Source organism: Poecilia latipinna, unplaced genomic scaffold (genome assembly GCF_001443285.1).
Source record: "Poecilia latipinna isolate Pla-1442-1.1 unplaced genomic scaffold, P_latipinna-1.0 Scaffold178, whole genome shotgun sequence".
Classification (NCBI taxonomy): Eukaryota; Metazoa; Chordata; class Actinopteri; order Cyprinodontiformes; family Poeciliidae; genus Poecilia; species Poecilia latipinna.
Window position 1 is genome coordinate 489,151 of NW_015112794.1, and position 16,500 is coordinate 505,650.

Here is a 16,500-nt window from a genome sequence, read left to right on the forward strand (position 1 = left end):
CATGATTTTATTCATTTATTTAAAAAAGAAAAAAATACATCAGCCGACATTCTGTAACATACCTAAGAGAGCACTCAGTGCAAACAGTCAGTTTTCCACATCTTTCCCCTCAATAATATTTAATTTTTCTTCACACAGATGTTAGAGTTTGTCCTTTATATGTACACATAAAGACAATATTTTGCCTCATTTAAAAAAATTCCCCAGGTGCTCTGCTTTCTGGAAGTATTACAGATTCATGCAGTATGAAGAAATACTTTGAAATTTGAAACTTCATTAATCATTAGCATTGAACCTGTTCCAGAAATTCCTGCACATCTCTATTTTTATGTCAATTCTAAAGAAAAGGCTTTTGCTAAAAATTGGTCAAATTTCTAGCTTCCCTTTTCTAGTAAATCTTATTGTTTAGGATAAAATACAGGAGCAGGAATCAAAGGGTTCTTAAAAATTATTTCTGCTATTTTGTTGCTACTTTATTATTCAGCTACAGTTCACAAGTTAAGCTAATACAGCACCTTTTTACACCTATTGGCACTACAGGTAATGATTTGTAAAAAAAATAATAAATTCTGCTTTAATTGCAACAACATATCAGGGATTTTGTTAAAACAATTATGCTATCACAATGAAATGTGGATTTATTTCAACACATTTCATAATTTTTTCACAGCAGTCTTCATAAACGTGGAGAATATGATTTTCTGAACATTCACTGGGATTGTGTTACATTCAAACATATTGATTTGCAGATCAATTTACAAAAAACATGACCTCAAATTTTGCAAAAAGTGATGAAACATACTGACTTGTAATAAATAGACTATATATATACATATATATAGTAATTACAAAGCCAAAAGCAAAGTGCCCAATGAAACCTTTAATGTAATGCTGATTTTCCACAGCGTGTGTTGGACTTTGGTGTGTAAAGAAATTCAACAAGATGCAATGGCAGCTTTAAGTGTACTAATACTTTTTTCTCTATATAATCTACATCACAGATGTACACACTCAGTAATAATACATACACATTCAGTGGCTGCGGTCAGGTACAGTACAACTTAGACTTTTCATTTTAAATACCTCTGTGCTGTATTACTTGGCAGAGTTTTGCTTGGACACACTATTCTTTCCACTCACTAAGAAGCTAAGACTCTTGGGGAACTGTCTGAAAAATATTTACTTTAATGGTTACAATAGTTTCCTTGAGATTCTTAACAGGAAAAGACTCTGTTGTATTGCACCTTTGACTTATGAAATAAAGGCAAGGAATATCTTCAAAGTTGGGATATTTAGGGGATTCCCAAGTTTCTTCATAAGCAGGATTTAATAACTCTTGGTGTGCTAAGCCTTTACTCATTAAGGTCCATGTTTTTTTTAAGCCTGGAACTAGAGACGGATCACACATCTCATGATTAATTGTGATGGAATCAAATGAAAGTCTTGTTTCCTACCTCAGGAAAGACTTTCTGTGGGCTTTTGTTTCTCATCGGAGTTACTATTATCAGTTTCTTGAGCTTTTCTGGCTATTTTTGGGCTAACGTTGCTCTTTCTAGACAACTGTGGGCTTTGTCCTTTTTTCTGCAACTGTGGGCTGTTGGAGCCTAGCTTTCGGTTGAGCAGGGGGCTTCTGGAGCCCTTTATCTTGGCCGGTTGTTGCAGATCTGTTTTGAGCGCTCGAAGCCCAAGGAGTCCACAGTAGTAGTTGCATTGATGATGCATCACGAACTGGTCAAACACTTCTGGGGAGCCGCATTCAGTTAGTCCTTGATATCTGAAACACGGGAGGAAAATCTGGTTTTGCATTTTGGTTTCGAGGCAAGCAATCAGAAACATCTGCATATTGAGAGGGAGATACAAACCCTTTCGACTTGGTGGCAACTTTAATATTTGTAATTTTTGTTTCAACACCTACAAAAATAAAACAATATCAATAAATCTTTTTGCATTAATCACAAATTGCATCATTGATCACTTTTTCGTTAATAACTTTATATGTGTGGCTTACCCTCCAGTTGAGTGACCAGCAAATTTCCATGTGTCCACTGGTGGATCCAGTGCTGGAAGGTGCAGCATTTCTGATCCAGCTCTGAAATGTTTTGTGAAAACAGCTTGCCTTTGAGATCTATGGTACAATATTTCCCAAAGTCTCCTGTAAGATCAGTCTCCACTGTGGCATACGGCACAGAGTTTGCAGGGCGGTGAATTAGATACCGAGGGATAACTCTGCAAAAACCAAGATATGTCATTAGGGTGATCAAAAGTAGTGCATTATAGTTTTATGCTTCAGTTGAATAAGCAGTACTTACTCTAATGAAAAGCCGAAGTTTTCATTTACTCTCGCTTCAGCTGCAAATATTTTACAGTATTCTCGGATCATGTCTTGGACTTTACACTCCTTTAAAAAAAAAAAAGAAAAAAAAGTTGTTTACTACGTTTTGCTTAGATTTGTCTGATTGCAGCTTGAATTGCACTCACTTGCTTTGCAATGTCCAAATTTCTCTCTGCAAGGGTGCTCTCCTGTTTGGTCCCGTAAGCGATGGGATTTCGAATTTTAATGATACAGGTGGTTCCAGACTCAAAGATGGGATCCAGGCCATAGATAACCTTCACCCTGCTGGCTTTGTGAGTGCAGCCCTCCCCAATGTGGACAGTCTCGGTAAAAATGCGACCAAAGTACTTTTCCCCCCAGGTGCCGCTGTCTGCCAGGCCTTTGGTGTACACCAGTGGGGTCATCTCGATCTCCTCTCCAACTGGAGAAAATATAGAGGGGAGTGCTTTATCACCCCTTGCAAATCTATTCAATGTTTTAACATTTTGTCTCAATACAACAACAATGCATCAGTGTGTTTTAATGAGATTTTATTTAATAAACCAAAGTGTTTGATAACTGTTCAGTGATGGGAAAAGGATATATTGCTTTACAAAATATTTTGCAAATCCAAATCTGAAGAGTTTAGGCTATTTCTAATCACCCCTTTCTACTTGACTACACCTAAATGAAAGCCAGTAGACTATAAAATTCTGTAGTTACATTTTTAGTAAACTGAGTCCCCCCTGTGTGTATTTTAATCTCAGTATAATCATCTGTGACCCTCTGTTAGAGCCACAGACGTTTGTTGGAGGACATTAGTGAACAAACAGCCTCATGAAGACCAAGGAACACAGATGGGCTTACAGCAGGGTTAGGTTAAAAAAAATAATAATGTATTTTTTTATTTTTTTATTTTTTTAAATATAGATTTAAGAAGCAGCTATGGCACATAGCAATGAAAAGTACCTTCCAAATCCTCCTTGAGTAAGAATTCAGACAGAACTGCAAAACAAAAAAAAAAAAATGGGCATAAAATATTTTTTAATTAAATTGAATTGTATAATTTAATCAATGGATTGCTTTTCTTACTTTCTTCACTGAGCAAAAAGTCAGTTGTGTCGGTCCCATATTCATTACTGATTGTACACCCATATACTCCGCAGTCTTGGCTGGATGCATGCACAATTGCCAGAGCCACTTGGCTTTCATCTCCTCCACTAAGAGAGAAAAACGAAATGAGAGCCTCGTTAGGTTTACATTCAAATTCATCGAAAATCCACAAGGTGTCACTCTAAGTAAGAAAGTCACGTTATGTGGAAGCAGTCTGCTGACACAGCAACCGGTAGCACATATATAGACTTTATAATGGAACCATGAGACCGGAAAATATTGTGTCAGATTACAGATTATGTGTCTAGCCAGAGAATCACCTCTCTGTGCCGTGGCTGTGGGATTCACAGTCACATGAGCTGGTCAACTATGAGGATGACAGAGGACCCTGGGGACGGGGGTCAAAATAATACTTATTTCCTAATTGTCTTGATTTTACAACTTGTCCAGCTTTTGATTGTCAAAGATAGCATTGTGCAAATAATAGTGCATAGTTGAATTAAAATTCAGTTTGAGTCTTTAATTTATTCTTAGTATGTATAAAAATGTTTGTGGTTTGATCTGTGCTGAAAGATCTGTGGGTGGGGGTGGGGGGTTACCTTCTCTTCATCTCTAGTATTTCTTCCTCATCCTTGAACCACTTAATGGTGGAGTCACTAAGCACATTGAAGAACTGACACCACAGTTTCAGGTGTCCAGAAGCATCTGGGAAGGGCTCTCCTCTGATCTTGCGGATTACTTGGGGAGCTGGTGAGAAACGGTGTACTTAAAATCAATAAACACTGTAAAAGTATGCAAAAACCTTATTGGGGATTTCCTTCCCAGGACATATTTTATTGAACGTTAAATTCTGAAAAACAAGTTGACCTAAAGCTCTTTCTAGATAGCCATACCTTTTTCTAGGACAAGATAATGAATGATTATTGATTGTTTACCTTTCAAAGGATCTGTCTTCTTTCCAGCTGGTTTGTCCTCTACCTTATTGCTGGTTAGTTCTAAGGTGGGAGTCTCCTCCACAACCTTTGGCACTTCCAACGTAGCCTTTCTGCGACTCATCAGTGGAGAGCGCCTCTCCATTGGTGGGGTTTTCTGTCCTGTGGAGGCTTGTAGCAATGCAGCTCTGCGAGCCTGGCTTGGTGACATGTAGGGGCTTTCTTTCTTGCCCTCTAGCACACTAAACACTGCTCCCTCCAATTCTTCTTCTCTTTTTGGGATAAAGATTTTGCGCCGAGCTCCAGAGGCCAACTCCTCGGGGGTGGCAGAACGTATAAGTGTCAGGCTGTCCCTGCGCTTAAGCCGGGGGCTGCTCTCGCAGGAGAGAGATGATGTTGGCGTCGACCCCCCACTGAAATCTTCATCTGCCTTGTCACTTTGTCGATCTTCCACAGAGATTGCAGGGACATTGGCCGTGGTCTCGTTGTCCAAGTCTGGAGCTGCTTTGGACATAAATTTGCGTAGACTGGATGGACTTAAAGATGGGTATGTTGGGGGCTTGGAGCTTAGTCTTTCAACAGATGGTCTGTTTTTAAGAAAATCCTCAACAGAACTCTCTCTTTTGGTGTCTTTTGGGGACTTTTGCTTCAGTGATTCAGGAACAATGTTGTCATCTGTTGGTTTACTAAAAGTTGGCATACTGCCACCAACTTTTGACATTGGAGTTTCACCAACCATACTTGGTGTGTTCTCTTTTAGGCTCTTATCAGAGATTTCCTTTAAGTCTTTTTTTCTTTTAGGTATTTCAGGCCTCTCGCTCAGGTTTTCAGCTACACCTTGCTTTGTTCCCTTTGGTGTGCTAGCTGAAGTTTCGGTTTCTGTCGTCTTGGTGGGAGCAGGTGGTTTAAGCTCAGCTTCGCTTTCATGACAAGAGACTGATATTGGTGGAACCACAAAGAGAGTCTCTGTTTGAGTTTCAAAAGCCTTTTCTGTCCCACAAACACTGCTGATACCCAATGCATTACTCTCCAGATCATCACTGCAGGAAACATTTATAACAGGAATTGAAGCATATTCCATGAGAGGGAGCTGCGGACTGCTTTGGTGTTTGTGCATTTCTTGAGCAACTTCCTTTAACTTTTCTGTAGGTGAGAGGTCATCGGTACGCTGCATTCCTCTCTGCGTGGGGGCTGTGCCTGGGAAATCAGTCACTCTCTCTTCTTGGATTCCTGTCTTTGACTCATGAGTTGCATCATGTTTTTGCAAATCATTTAAGCCTGGCTTGTTTTGAGCCAAAATACTTAGAGGCAGAGTGCACTCTTTCAGATCAGGTTCCATTGTATTGATGGCTGGAATTATAAATTCTTCGCTCATGTTCGTCTCTGGCACAGGCAGTTTGATATCTGGGATGTCTTCAGTGGTAGATATTTGGATTGATGGGATATTTACCGTGCTACAATCATGCTCAGCACTCCAAATTAAATCGTTGCTTTTTCCATAAGAAGTTTTACTGTGTTCCTCTAGAGCGTAAGTGTTATTTGCATTGTCTTCTGTTACTCCAAGTGTTTTTGGTTCGCTCATCTCTTCGTCATCCAGTCTTGTGTCTTTTATTGACTCTAGCTGTGATCTTTCACTCTTCACTTCTCTATTATCAACTTGTAGAGACAATTGCTCTTGTGTTTTTAAGCTGTTGCACCAATTCATTTTCGCATCATCCCGTGAGGCAGGAATGGATTTCTCTTTTACCTCACATATCTCCTCGAAATTTAAACTGGGTACAGTTTTACATTGGTGGTCTTCTGCAGCCACAGTGGCTTGTTCACTTTGACTTTTTAGGTCACCCATTTCTAAACATTGTGGGTCTTCAGAGGGTGCATATGCAACATTAGCTTCCTGAATTGGCGAAGCGCATTTGGCTTCTTCTTTTAGATGATCTTTCTCTGTACTGTAAGCTACCGTGGCAGGAAGAGCAGGCGGCACCCTATTCGGTGTTTCAGATTCACACTGCTTGTTCTCTTCTGGAGAACAGGCTGATATATTTGTAGTCTCAGGTTTGTTTATATCCAAGTAGGATTGTTTGTTTGATTTCACTTCAGCTTTCTCTTCCTTAGATAGCCTGTGGGAGGAGTGATACTCTTGAATGTCAGGCGTTTCTTTGTCCACATTAAGAACACTGACCTCCTCCTTTTCTAAAGTTTCCGTAAGTGCTACTCCAGGGTTATGGTTTTCTGTTAATGAGATAACACTTTGAGGTAACGTGCAGTAATCTTCTACCTTAAGAAGGGCGGGTAGAAGGGAGTGTTCTTTATCTTTTTGAGATAAAGAGTCTTCTCTTCCAGAATCTGGATTAGGCATTTGAAGAGCAAGTGGGCGATTTGTCCCCTGATGTTTTGGTAGCTCTTCTTTTAGGACTGAAACTATTTCTGAGTCTTTCTTTCCTTCCTGTTAGAAGATGAATAAAAAAGTAATAGTGTTAATTCTACATACCCTCCAATAGTCTTTCACATAGTCTACTTTTTTTTTAACCATAATTGAAACAGAATTTACTTGCTGTACTACATACAAACACCTATTATACTACATGCATGCAAGACCTGCTTTTTTTTCTCAGTCTCTTCAAAATATCCTTACTACCTATAGAGCTAACATTTTTTATTCCCTGTATATATATCAAAGTTCTTAGGATATTACCCATATTATTTTGCTAGTCTGGACAAGACCAGTTAGTGGGTGGCAGCAAACAGGTAGCAGAATAAAAAAAATGTAGGTCAAATCAAAAGCAGGACAAGAAAAACATCAGCAATGCTTGTTTTAATAACAGTAAAATAGAAAGTGCTGTGGTTTTTGCTGTATGGATGAAACATCTCTCAGAGACAAGGATAGAAGGCTGTACTGATGTTAAAGTAAAAAAAAAAAGGATTATTCCCCTCTAAATAAACAGTGTATAAGGTAGTGCATTCAAGCTTTATATTTATGAGCTGGCTGAGGTTTCTCCAAAGTCCAAATAACTTGCTTTGGTCCCCTGTGATGTCTCCCTCACCTAAGAACCTTACAATCTTAGTGAGCAGCTCAGTTTGAACTCATCCCAAAAAGGTTTATCCGACTGGGTCAAAGACCTCTGATACAGCCTTTATATTGCACTGTGATCATTGCTTTTCTTCACATCGTATGCTGCTACATCTGCTTATGTTTGATTGCAGCTCCAGCAAGTAGTCAAGATTTTCTTGACTACTTGGATATATGCACTCATTATTCTGTACTATTTTTAAGCAATGTTACATAAGTGATGCAAATTGAGGAACCTGGCCATCTAAGAAACTGGAACACAACAGAACTGACAGCCTGCAGGTATTAGAATAACCTAAGACAAGAAAGTGCTGCTGACGAAAAAGTTGACTTTCAGAGATCATAGGTGTTAACCACAGATGCAGCCCTATAAGCTCGTTCAGTAAGAGGCAGAACATGTGGTCTTGCAAAAGTTAGGTACTCTTCAGTTTTATGTTAGTGGTGAAAAAGCTGATAGAGCAAAGCTGGCTCCTAATCTTGGTTCATTTTCCTTTTCACTCTCAGAATAATATAGGGATAAAACTTAAAATTAGACCAGAAAATACTTTTCTTCAGGATCCTAAGAGACCAGTAAGATGTATACAAATGTCAAATCTTTAATGAGTCTAGATAGCTGTCATGAAGTGTGTTTGGTGGTGGTGAGGAGAGACGCAGAGAACCCAGGTTATGGTGAAGATGATGAATTTAATGATGAGCTCAGTCAGTCCAAAACAGGCAGCACGGCAAAGAGACAGGCACACAGCCAAATACCGGTAGCAACTGAACACACTGGACTGAAAAACGAAAGCTAACGCCATCCAGGACTTCACAGTTCTACTGGAGCGAAACACAAGACGTGACACAAACGACACTGACTTACGACAATCACACGACGAGGATCCGACACAGACAAAGACAACAGGTGGGGTTAAATACACAGGGAAGGTAATCAGGGAACTGGATACAGCTGGGAGCAATCAACAGGGAAGACACAGAGACAGACTCACAGGACTACACAGAAACTCAAAAATAAACACACAGAAACACGGAACCTGACAATAGCATTTTTATTTGTTCAATTTCTTGTCGCAAAACATCAACTAATTTGTAGTTGTATGTTATTGAATTAGTAATTAGGGTAGTTGTGTCTTGTTTTTATATTTGCATTGTGGTTTTCTTAATATAATATAATCTTCAGGACTTCATTAGTTCCTAATTATTTTTAATAGCTGTTGTTTAATTTAATGTTCTTAATCCTATACATTTCATGATTTTTATTTTTAAATAGGATTGTGATAGCTTCATAGCAAGTTAATCAAGTTATTCTTGATATTAATTATGACAATGAGATTGGATTTTTAAAGACATATTAACATATTTCGAAACTGCTTACTCATGCTGTATAAATGCATAGGCGGTAAACAGACACCTTCTTTAAAACATTTCTGAGCCAAGTTGTGGGATCATAATATTTTTAAGAAGCTCATTAAAAAGAACTTACAGCACTGACCTTTGATAGTGTGACACATTTAGACCCAGACAAGTATTTCTGTTGTAAATCAACAGAAGCACTGACAATGACAGTTCCTGGCAGACTTCGTATTACAATGCCAGCATATAAAACCAAGCAGACAGGCACAACCCTTTGGTCATTTCATAAAGCTTATCAGTTGTTAAACAATGAAGAGAACAAAAAAGTGACTTTCAAAAGTCAATAAAGTATTAAGTTTTATTAGCTGTCAGTTTATTTTAGGACACTAACCTTATGTCACATGTAAGATAGTTGAAACCAAACGTGTGTACATATGGAAAGGTCCAATAGCATGTCTAGAAATCTGGATTCAGAAGTTTTTGTTTACTCCAACTACTTTTAATCATTAATCAAAAGTTCACAACTCTAACTTCAACAAATTCAAACAAAACAAAACACAAGCACCACTCCCTAAAAGAACTGCAGCAGAGTTTAGAAGTCCTTGCACGCTCAATTAAGTCAGACACAGGAATTCCCCACATTGTAGGCAAAGGTGTGCTGTTTATACAAAGTACTGTGCAGTGAATGAATGACAAATCTATGTAAAAAAAAAAACAAAACAAAAAAATCTGCTGACAGATATTTCTTCTGTCGTCACTAGGTTGAGCAACATAACCTAACTATGACAGACAAACATTAAAAGATTAACTGGTGAAACACACATAACACTTTAAGCATCGACATCAATCGTCTTTTAATGCTTTCGGTGTTCCTGCTTGTGGTGTTCACATGTTTCAGTTTTATACAGAAGGCATTCAGCAGGCTCGTGTTTCCTCGTGACAACATGCTTTGCTCACATTGACTGTGAGGAAAACAAGAAGTGACTGCTTTCTGTGGAAAGGGAACTGGTGTCACATTCGGTACAAATTAAGTGCTTCGACACTGCTGCATACATAACTGCAACAGCCATTTGAGAAAAAAACACTTAACTCTTTTCGATGACACAATCATAGAAGTAGTATGCTAGTGACTTTGCAGTTGTGCGAATAAACATATTTACTTCAGTTTCCTTTTTCACAGGACACAGGTAACCTAAGTAGCCTGAGTGAGACAAAAAGTAAATGTATAATGACAATTGAATTTATGAAGAAAATGCCATTTATGACAAAATAATTGCCACTAGTCACTGCTTATGCCACCCAGCGCAGCAACAACTGCTCTTTATTTATATTGATACATAGCAAAAACAGCCATCCTTATACCTACATGCATATTTTTTGGACTATGAGAGGAAACCGGAATACCCAGGGAGAACCCTTTGTGTGCACAGGAACAATATGCAAAATCTATGCAGAGATCCTGGTCTAGTTTGTGCAAGATGTAACTCAACAGACATCTTTGAAAAAGCTTCACCTTTTGAGTCACCAGATCTCCATAAGAAAATTCCTAAAAGATCATCATGATATTCTTTTAGGAATGTGAGGCAGGCCTTTGTAACCTTTTTTGGTCAGCGACAGTTTTGGTCTTGCAACTCTTCCATGGACATCATGGTTTCCTGGAGTCCCAAAGGCTTGTAACTATCTTTTTTCTTTTAATTTCTTTACATTGGGACTTTTGAGATCTTTTAGCCCCTTTTCTTATATTAGTAAGTTCTCTTTAAGTGATTTCTAGATTCTACAGCTCTGGGTGTGGCTAGATAAACTGAACCAAGATTTGTTCATTCATGACACAACAACAGGACAATTATTTTTTTTCACATAAAGCCAGACTGGTTTGCAACGCCTTTTTTCCATTAATGAAAGATTCTGCATGAAGGCAAATACATTTTCACTGCACTTTAAGACAGTCAGATATGGAGTACAGTCAAAGGTTTTAAAAAAGCACTCTTTGCTTCTTTACCTTAAGCTCAGCAAGAACATGCGTGATTGTGTTTCAAACGTAGCAGACTACATAATTTGAGAGAAGCGCACGCTTTAAATATAGCAATGTTTCTTCAGAAGTGAAACAATTCTCAAATGAGCAGAGTAAGATGACTAAAGAACTGCTGCCCACCACCGTCTTAGCTGGATGAGGAAAAGGTTTATTTTAGGACACCCAAAGAGGGAGGTGGTTGGGGGTCAGCGAGGAATCTGACCACAGTGACCTGGCCCTCCTTTCATGCTGAAACCTGCTCCTAGACTCTCTACGACTCCTTGCCGAACCTGCCCAGCCATCCGCCAAGCAAAGTAACGCGAGAGCCGTTTCAGATGTTCATGTTTCATCATAATCTCTGACGCACCAGTGTCCCAATCAGAAAGGCCGACATCGAAGATATTTCACCTGCTGTCTCGCTCTGTGCAGATTTGATGTCCAATATCCCCCACCCCCACACGCATCAACAGCAAGTTTGTGACAACTTCCCTATTCCACTCTCCACACACACACACAAACTCTCAACTCTGCTCACTCATAGATGACTCACTTTATCTGTCGTATATCAGTGACATTACACTGTATGCCATTAAGTAATTGCATTGTCTAACTTTTTCACATATGAGAGGAAAATAGCAAATGATCATAAATGTCTATATGCATGCTGTGTCATGGTTACCTGACGTTAAGAAATGAACATGGTGCAGCTCAACTTTCTTTGATAAAATCAACTGTTAATCTGGAAATGGCAGCTAGCTGCCTAGAGGTGCTACTTACCTCAGGGTGAAGTTGAAACCCAGACAATGACTTTTTCTCCACTGGACTGCTCCTCTCTGCTTCTGTAGATTCCTCCATGGCCTCTTCAGTCTCATTAGCCTCTTCTATTCTCTTTCCTGCAGATTCATTCACAATCTCAGAAACTGGTTTATGATCTCGTAGTAGATCTGTGTCTACGCAGTTAAATTGAATAGGTTCTGCCGGTGCTGCTTGTTGCTTCACAATTTCTGAGGGTTCTGGTGCCTTATCTGTCTCCATTGGTACAACATCATTTGCCGGGACCTCAGACTTATGCCCTGCTTGCAGCTGAAATGATGGAGGCATATCTGGTTCAGGGAGAACTGCCGAGTGGTCAAAATATTCATCTTCATTGTCCGTGTGCGAGATATTGTGAGAGTCCTTCTTGCTCTTACCAAAGAAGAAGTCCTTAACAGAGTGCAGCATTGAGGATATGGAGGCATGAATGTTATGCTGGTCATGATCCTTTTGAGCCTTGCTGTAATGTTTGATTTCTGAACTACTGGGCTTCTGGAGTCTGCTGTGAGTTGTTGTGTGCGCTGCCTCTGTTTGGTTTTCCATTTTCTTTTCTTTATCTATCACTATTTCCTCTTGTCTCCTTTTCTCACTTATGCATTCTTGCTCGTTCTGCTCTTCCATCTTCTCCTCAGTATCAATTCCCTTATTATCTCTTAAGGTAACTATGCTCGTCTCTTTGGCTTTCTCCTCCTGACTTTCCTCACCAGACTTGGACTGAATAGTCTCTGCCAAAAACTGTGCCAAACTGATTCCTCCGTCGTATGAATTTTCACCTCCGTTCCCCATCATATGGCTTTTACTAATGTTGGAGTTGTCCCCAATATCTACACCATTTGACATCTTTATTCGCTTTTTAGCCAATGTTTCTGCTGACTCCTCCTTCTCCAAAGAACTGCTTACAGAGGCGATGTCTCCTGCATCTTTGCCCTCTGCGATAAGTGCCTTTGATTGAGCTACATCTCCAGGCTGCTCTGCTGTGGCAGAGTTGTTCACCACTGGCTTCTCCTCCAGTAGTGGCACAGAGCGTTTCCTGGATGGATGCTCTGGGCTACTTCGCTGCTCTTCTTTCTTAATATTTTCTTTATTGTCCTTCTTGCCTTTCTCCTCGAAGTCCCTTTTCTTCTTCTCTGCTTTCTGCTTGAGTTTAGCAAAGAATCGCTGGTGGATCTTGTACTCATTCATGGTACCGACCTCCAAAACTCCAGAGCAGGAGACGATACCTTTGCTATTGCTGGCTGAAACCTGGTAGATCGCTGCATCATCCAATGTACAGCTGCAAAAAGAAAATCCTGCTCTTATATTCTGACATTTGTCATTGCATCACTCTGAATGCAGGGATTACAACATTAATGTCATGTTAGTGTTGGACTTTATCTAGTGCATTCAACTCATTCTTTTTTGGTGAAACTATGAGACAATAAACAGCTTTAATGCATTTTAAAAACAGAATTTAGGTATCCTATTGTTAAGTTTTTTTTAAGTCTAAAAATTCTAAGACATACAATTCCAGTAATATTTGGATAAATGTCCCTCAGTGGGTTGTGGAGAAACCTAGATCTTTCCAGAATCATCAACAATCTTCTGGTACGTTTCTTGATTGATAAGTGGCCACTGTTCTAATTAAAACCATTAGAACACATTTAAATTATTTAGTTTTCTGTTATTGGCAGTATAATCCACATATTTGTAATGTTGTTGAGGCAGCTCCAGAAGCTTGGTGTTAGTCTGCTATATTCATTCCAAAGCCACTTCTGACCATTGCCCTGTTGGAACACCGACTTGTGTAGAAGTCTCAACTCTTAAGCCAAAGGTTGGATGATGAAGATGATGAACTGTGTCATGCTCCTGTCTCACCAGCAGCCCAAACAGATCCCCTGCAAGATGCCACCACGAATCTTCACAGCTGACGCACTGTTCTTAGATTTGAAAGCTTCACCTCGATTCCTACAAATAATTCTTCTGACATGGATCAAAGAACTCAGTCTCATCTGTCTGTAAGAGTTTTCCCCAAAGGATTCTTGTCTTGTTAATGCAGGCAGCGACTCATTTCAGGGAATCACTTTTGCAGCTGCTGCTTTCTTTAATGGTCATCATGTTAAAACGATGACCAAAAAACAGTCAATTTAAATTAGGTGTACCATATATATAACACGTATTAAATTCATATATAAAATTTTAAGTACATTCAATTGTCTGATCATTCCACCCAGGAAAAAGAATGATTGAAATAAATACATTATTAAAAGTCCAGAATTAAATGTGATTCATGGCAGTGATGCGTATATGTAAACATCTGACTCACTGGCACTCTATATGATTTGGACAAATTCCTTAGACATACTTGTAAATATGAAGAGTGTGAGTTTTCCCATTTCGGTGGATTTCATATTTAGGGAGTCCACAGTAGCGATCCATTTCCATGTCGTCCTTATACCATTTCAGTTCTGGAGCTGGGTAACCTATATTGAAAAAAAAAACAAAAAACCAATAAACAATTATTGAACTCTTTACACCACAAAGTGCTGCAATACAAATGTGAAATTGTTTATTCAGCCAGCATATTCTCGTGAAAAGCTACTTGGTTACATAGTAAACACAACATGGATCTACTTTGTTATTGCCTCTATGAATAATAGAGTCAGCATGTTTCGTGTCTGTTGCATCATGTTGCTGATGTGTCAAACACTTAACAGCTGTTGCAGCCAGATGGTCCCACCCAAACAATCTGCCTGCAGTTAAAAACACCGCGAACAAACCAGCCTTATGTGCTTTTAAATTCAGGATATAGCTAATGTAAAGCCCAAGGACTAAAATCCTGCCCTTTGTTTCCATATTAGTCACATCCTGTGTGTTTCTGTGTATTGATCTCTTCATCCTGAGACGTTTCAGTTTCTCAAAAACCAACAACAAGTACAGACAAGACGAGGAAGCGGCTCTTACCTGATACAACGCAGGTGAATTTCACACTGCAGTTTTCTGACACGGCCTTAGATTTCAGCGTGGTCTCAAAAGATGGCTGTATGTCCTCAGTCAGCTGAGCCATAACACTGCATAGCGTGCTCCTAGAAGGAAACACGGCCACATTAGGGTCAGTGTCCCACTTCAAAACAGAAGATTAGCATTACACATAATTTCATTCATTAAAGCGACCTCTCCACCTCGGTGCAGTACATTCACGGGGCGCTCTTAAGCAACATGTTAATGAAAATGTCTAGTAGAGGCGAGGTTGTAAAAATAAAATGAGACACAGAAACGTGTGAGAGATCAAGCAAAACAAAGGTGTCAACTGAACTGAACACTGGGTAGTTAAAACGCGTTGGCTTCATTCTGGGGATAAACCAGTTTTTGTGGTTAACATGTTAGTTGGGATCTCGGGAGGAATGTTTTAAAATAGGGAATTACCTCGCTGGTCTGTAGTGAGAATACCTTGAATAGCTATTCAGAAGGAGGCAAATGAAGGATGGTCAGTGAATAATTAAAATCATCTTAACTCACCTGGCCTGTTGTAACTACGCTCCTCTAAAGCTACAAGAACCACTTTAACTCTTAGATAGTTTGCAATTTAAAACAGAAACTTTTTGTTTGTTCAGCCACTATAGGTACTCAGTCTGATAACATTCTTGTGCTGAACATTGCTGTTTATTTACATTTCCACCTACATTTCTTCCTGCAGGTTTTAGTGATTGTTTAACTTGACCGGTCTGACTCAGAGACTACAGTGATAGCAGCAATACAAACAAAGACTTGGATCATAAAAGAAGTCCTCCTACCTGTTTTCAGGCCTAACATTGGACAGATAAGTATTGCGGCTCTCAGATCGGCCATTGGAAGAGCTGCCTTCCTCTTCACTGAAGCTGCTGGTTCTCCCATTGCCAGAAAATGAGCGAGTCATTGGCCTTCTGGAAGTCATTGTCCACTAAGGCAATAAACAAAAAAAGTATATAGAAAAAAATCCCAGATATATAAGCCTGTGGTTAAAAAATATATGACGAAGGAGGGGAAAGAAGGGGGGCTCAAAATTAACTGAGCTGTCCATGTAAAAGTTCCCTGGGAAATAAAAAGACCCTCTTCAGCTGAAGGACCTGTGGGTGAAAATAAAGTAAGTTTATAATATTAACAGAACCTTTTACTCAGAGACAAAGTTTAGACTAAACGTCCTTTGACCAAGCAAAGCTCTTGGATTGAAGTGAGTTATAAATAGTATGCACTATCAAGTTGAACTGTTCGTGGCTAAGGTACAAACATAAAACCAGCTTATTGACTTCTGTGTCACAAAAGCAGAGCTTCAGCATTTGTCTCTATGAAAAAGGTTACGTTATCCAGCTTACCATTGAGATGTTGTCGGTTTTGCTTTGGGGCTAGAGTGTGTGAGGAAAATCTGTAACCGCCTATCAAAGACATGCATGTGTTGCCAGTGAGGGCCCTATTTATAGCAGGCCCACAAATAGGTGCAGAAGAACATCAGATTTTCCAGAACGAGGCTTTGGCCTAAACAAAGAAATTAAAATCAAAAGTCATAACCACATATACTTTGTCTTAGAGATCATTTTTGATTGAAAGTCATCAAGGAAAAAAGGTTGTTGCTTTGTTTGCATCCAACTCTGCTGGCTTGAAGCAATGGATTACTTGATCATGTCAGTGGAATAAGGTTCAAAATGCAGCTGCTGCGAGTTAAAAGCTTACATCCAAAGTCTTTCTCGGGAATCACTGAAGGACAACACCTGCCATACAAGCTCGCATCAAGAGAGATTACCAGGGAAGGACTTAAAAATAATAAATCAGTCAATAACCTAATTGCTCAATAAATATATATATGACCCTGAGAGGAGGTGTTGTTGGACACATATTTCCAATAAAGCTATTTCTAGTCCATGGCACTGTGAAGTGTTTGGATTTGTTAAAT

At 39.2% G+C, this 16,500-nt stretch overlaps 1 protein-coding gene across 2 annotated transcripts; it reads right to left on the bottom strand.

Moving 5' to 3' along the window:
• Nucleotide 1: 1 nt before the first annotated feature.
• Nucleotides 2-16,486, bottom strand: alpk3a (alpha-kinase 3a). 2 transcript variants are annotated; one of them, XM_015030322.1, is made up of 15 exons: nucleotides 15,926-16,486; nucleotides 15,368-15,679; nucleotides 15,000-15,032; nucleotides 14,538-14,659; nucleotides 13,939-14,056; nucleotides 11,562-12,870; nucleotides 4,360-6,799; nucleotides 4,024-4,171; nucleotides 3,404-3,531; nucleotides 3,281-3,316; nucleotides 2,479-2,753; nucleotides 2,310-2,398; nucleotides 2,009-2,226; nucleotides 1,863-1,911; nucleotides 2-1,774 (listed from the first exon to the last, which is right to left on the bottom strand). In XM_015030322.1, exons 2-15 carry the CDS (start codon nucleotides 15,505-15,507, stop codon nucleotides 1,456-1,458), a joined length of 5,424 nt encoding a protein of 1,807 aa, XP_014885808.1. In that variant the 5' UTR covers nucleotides 15,508-15,679; nucleotides 15,926-16,486; the 3' UTR covers nucleotides 2-1,455. The 2 variants fall into 2 exon arrangements, with proteins under 2 accessions (XP_014885808.1, XP_014885809.1); XM_015030323.1 differs by lacking the exon at nucleotides 15,000-15,032 and having other exon boundaries at nucleotides 15,926-16,484.
• Between the last annotated feature and the right edge of the window lie 14 nt (nucleotides 16,487-16,500).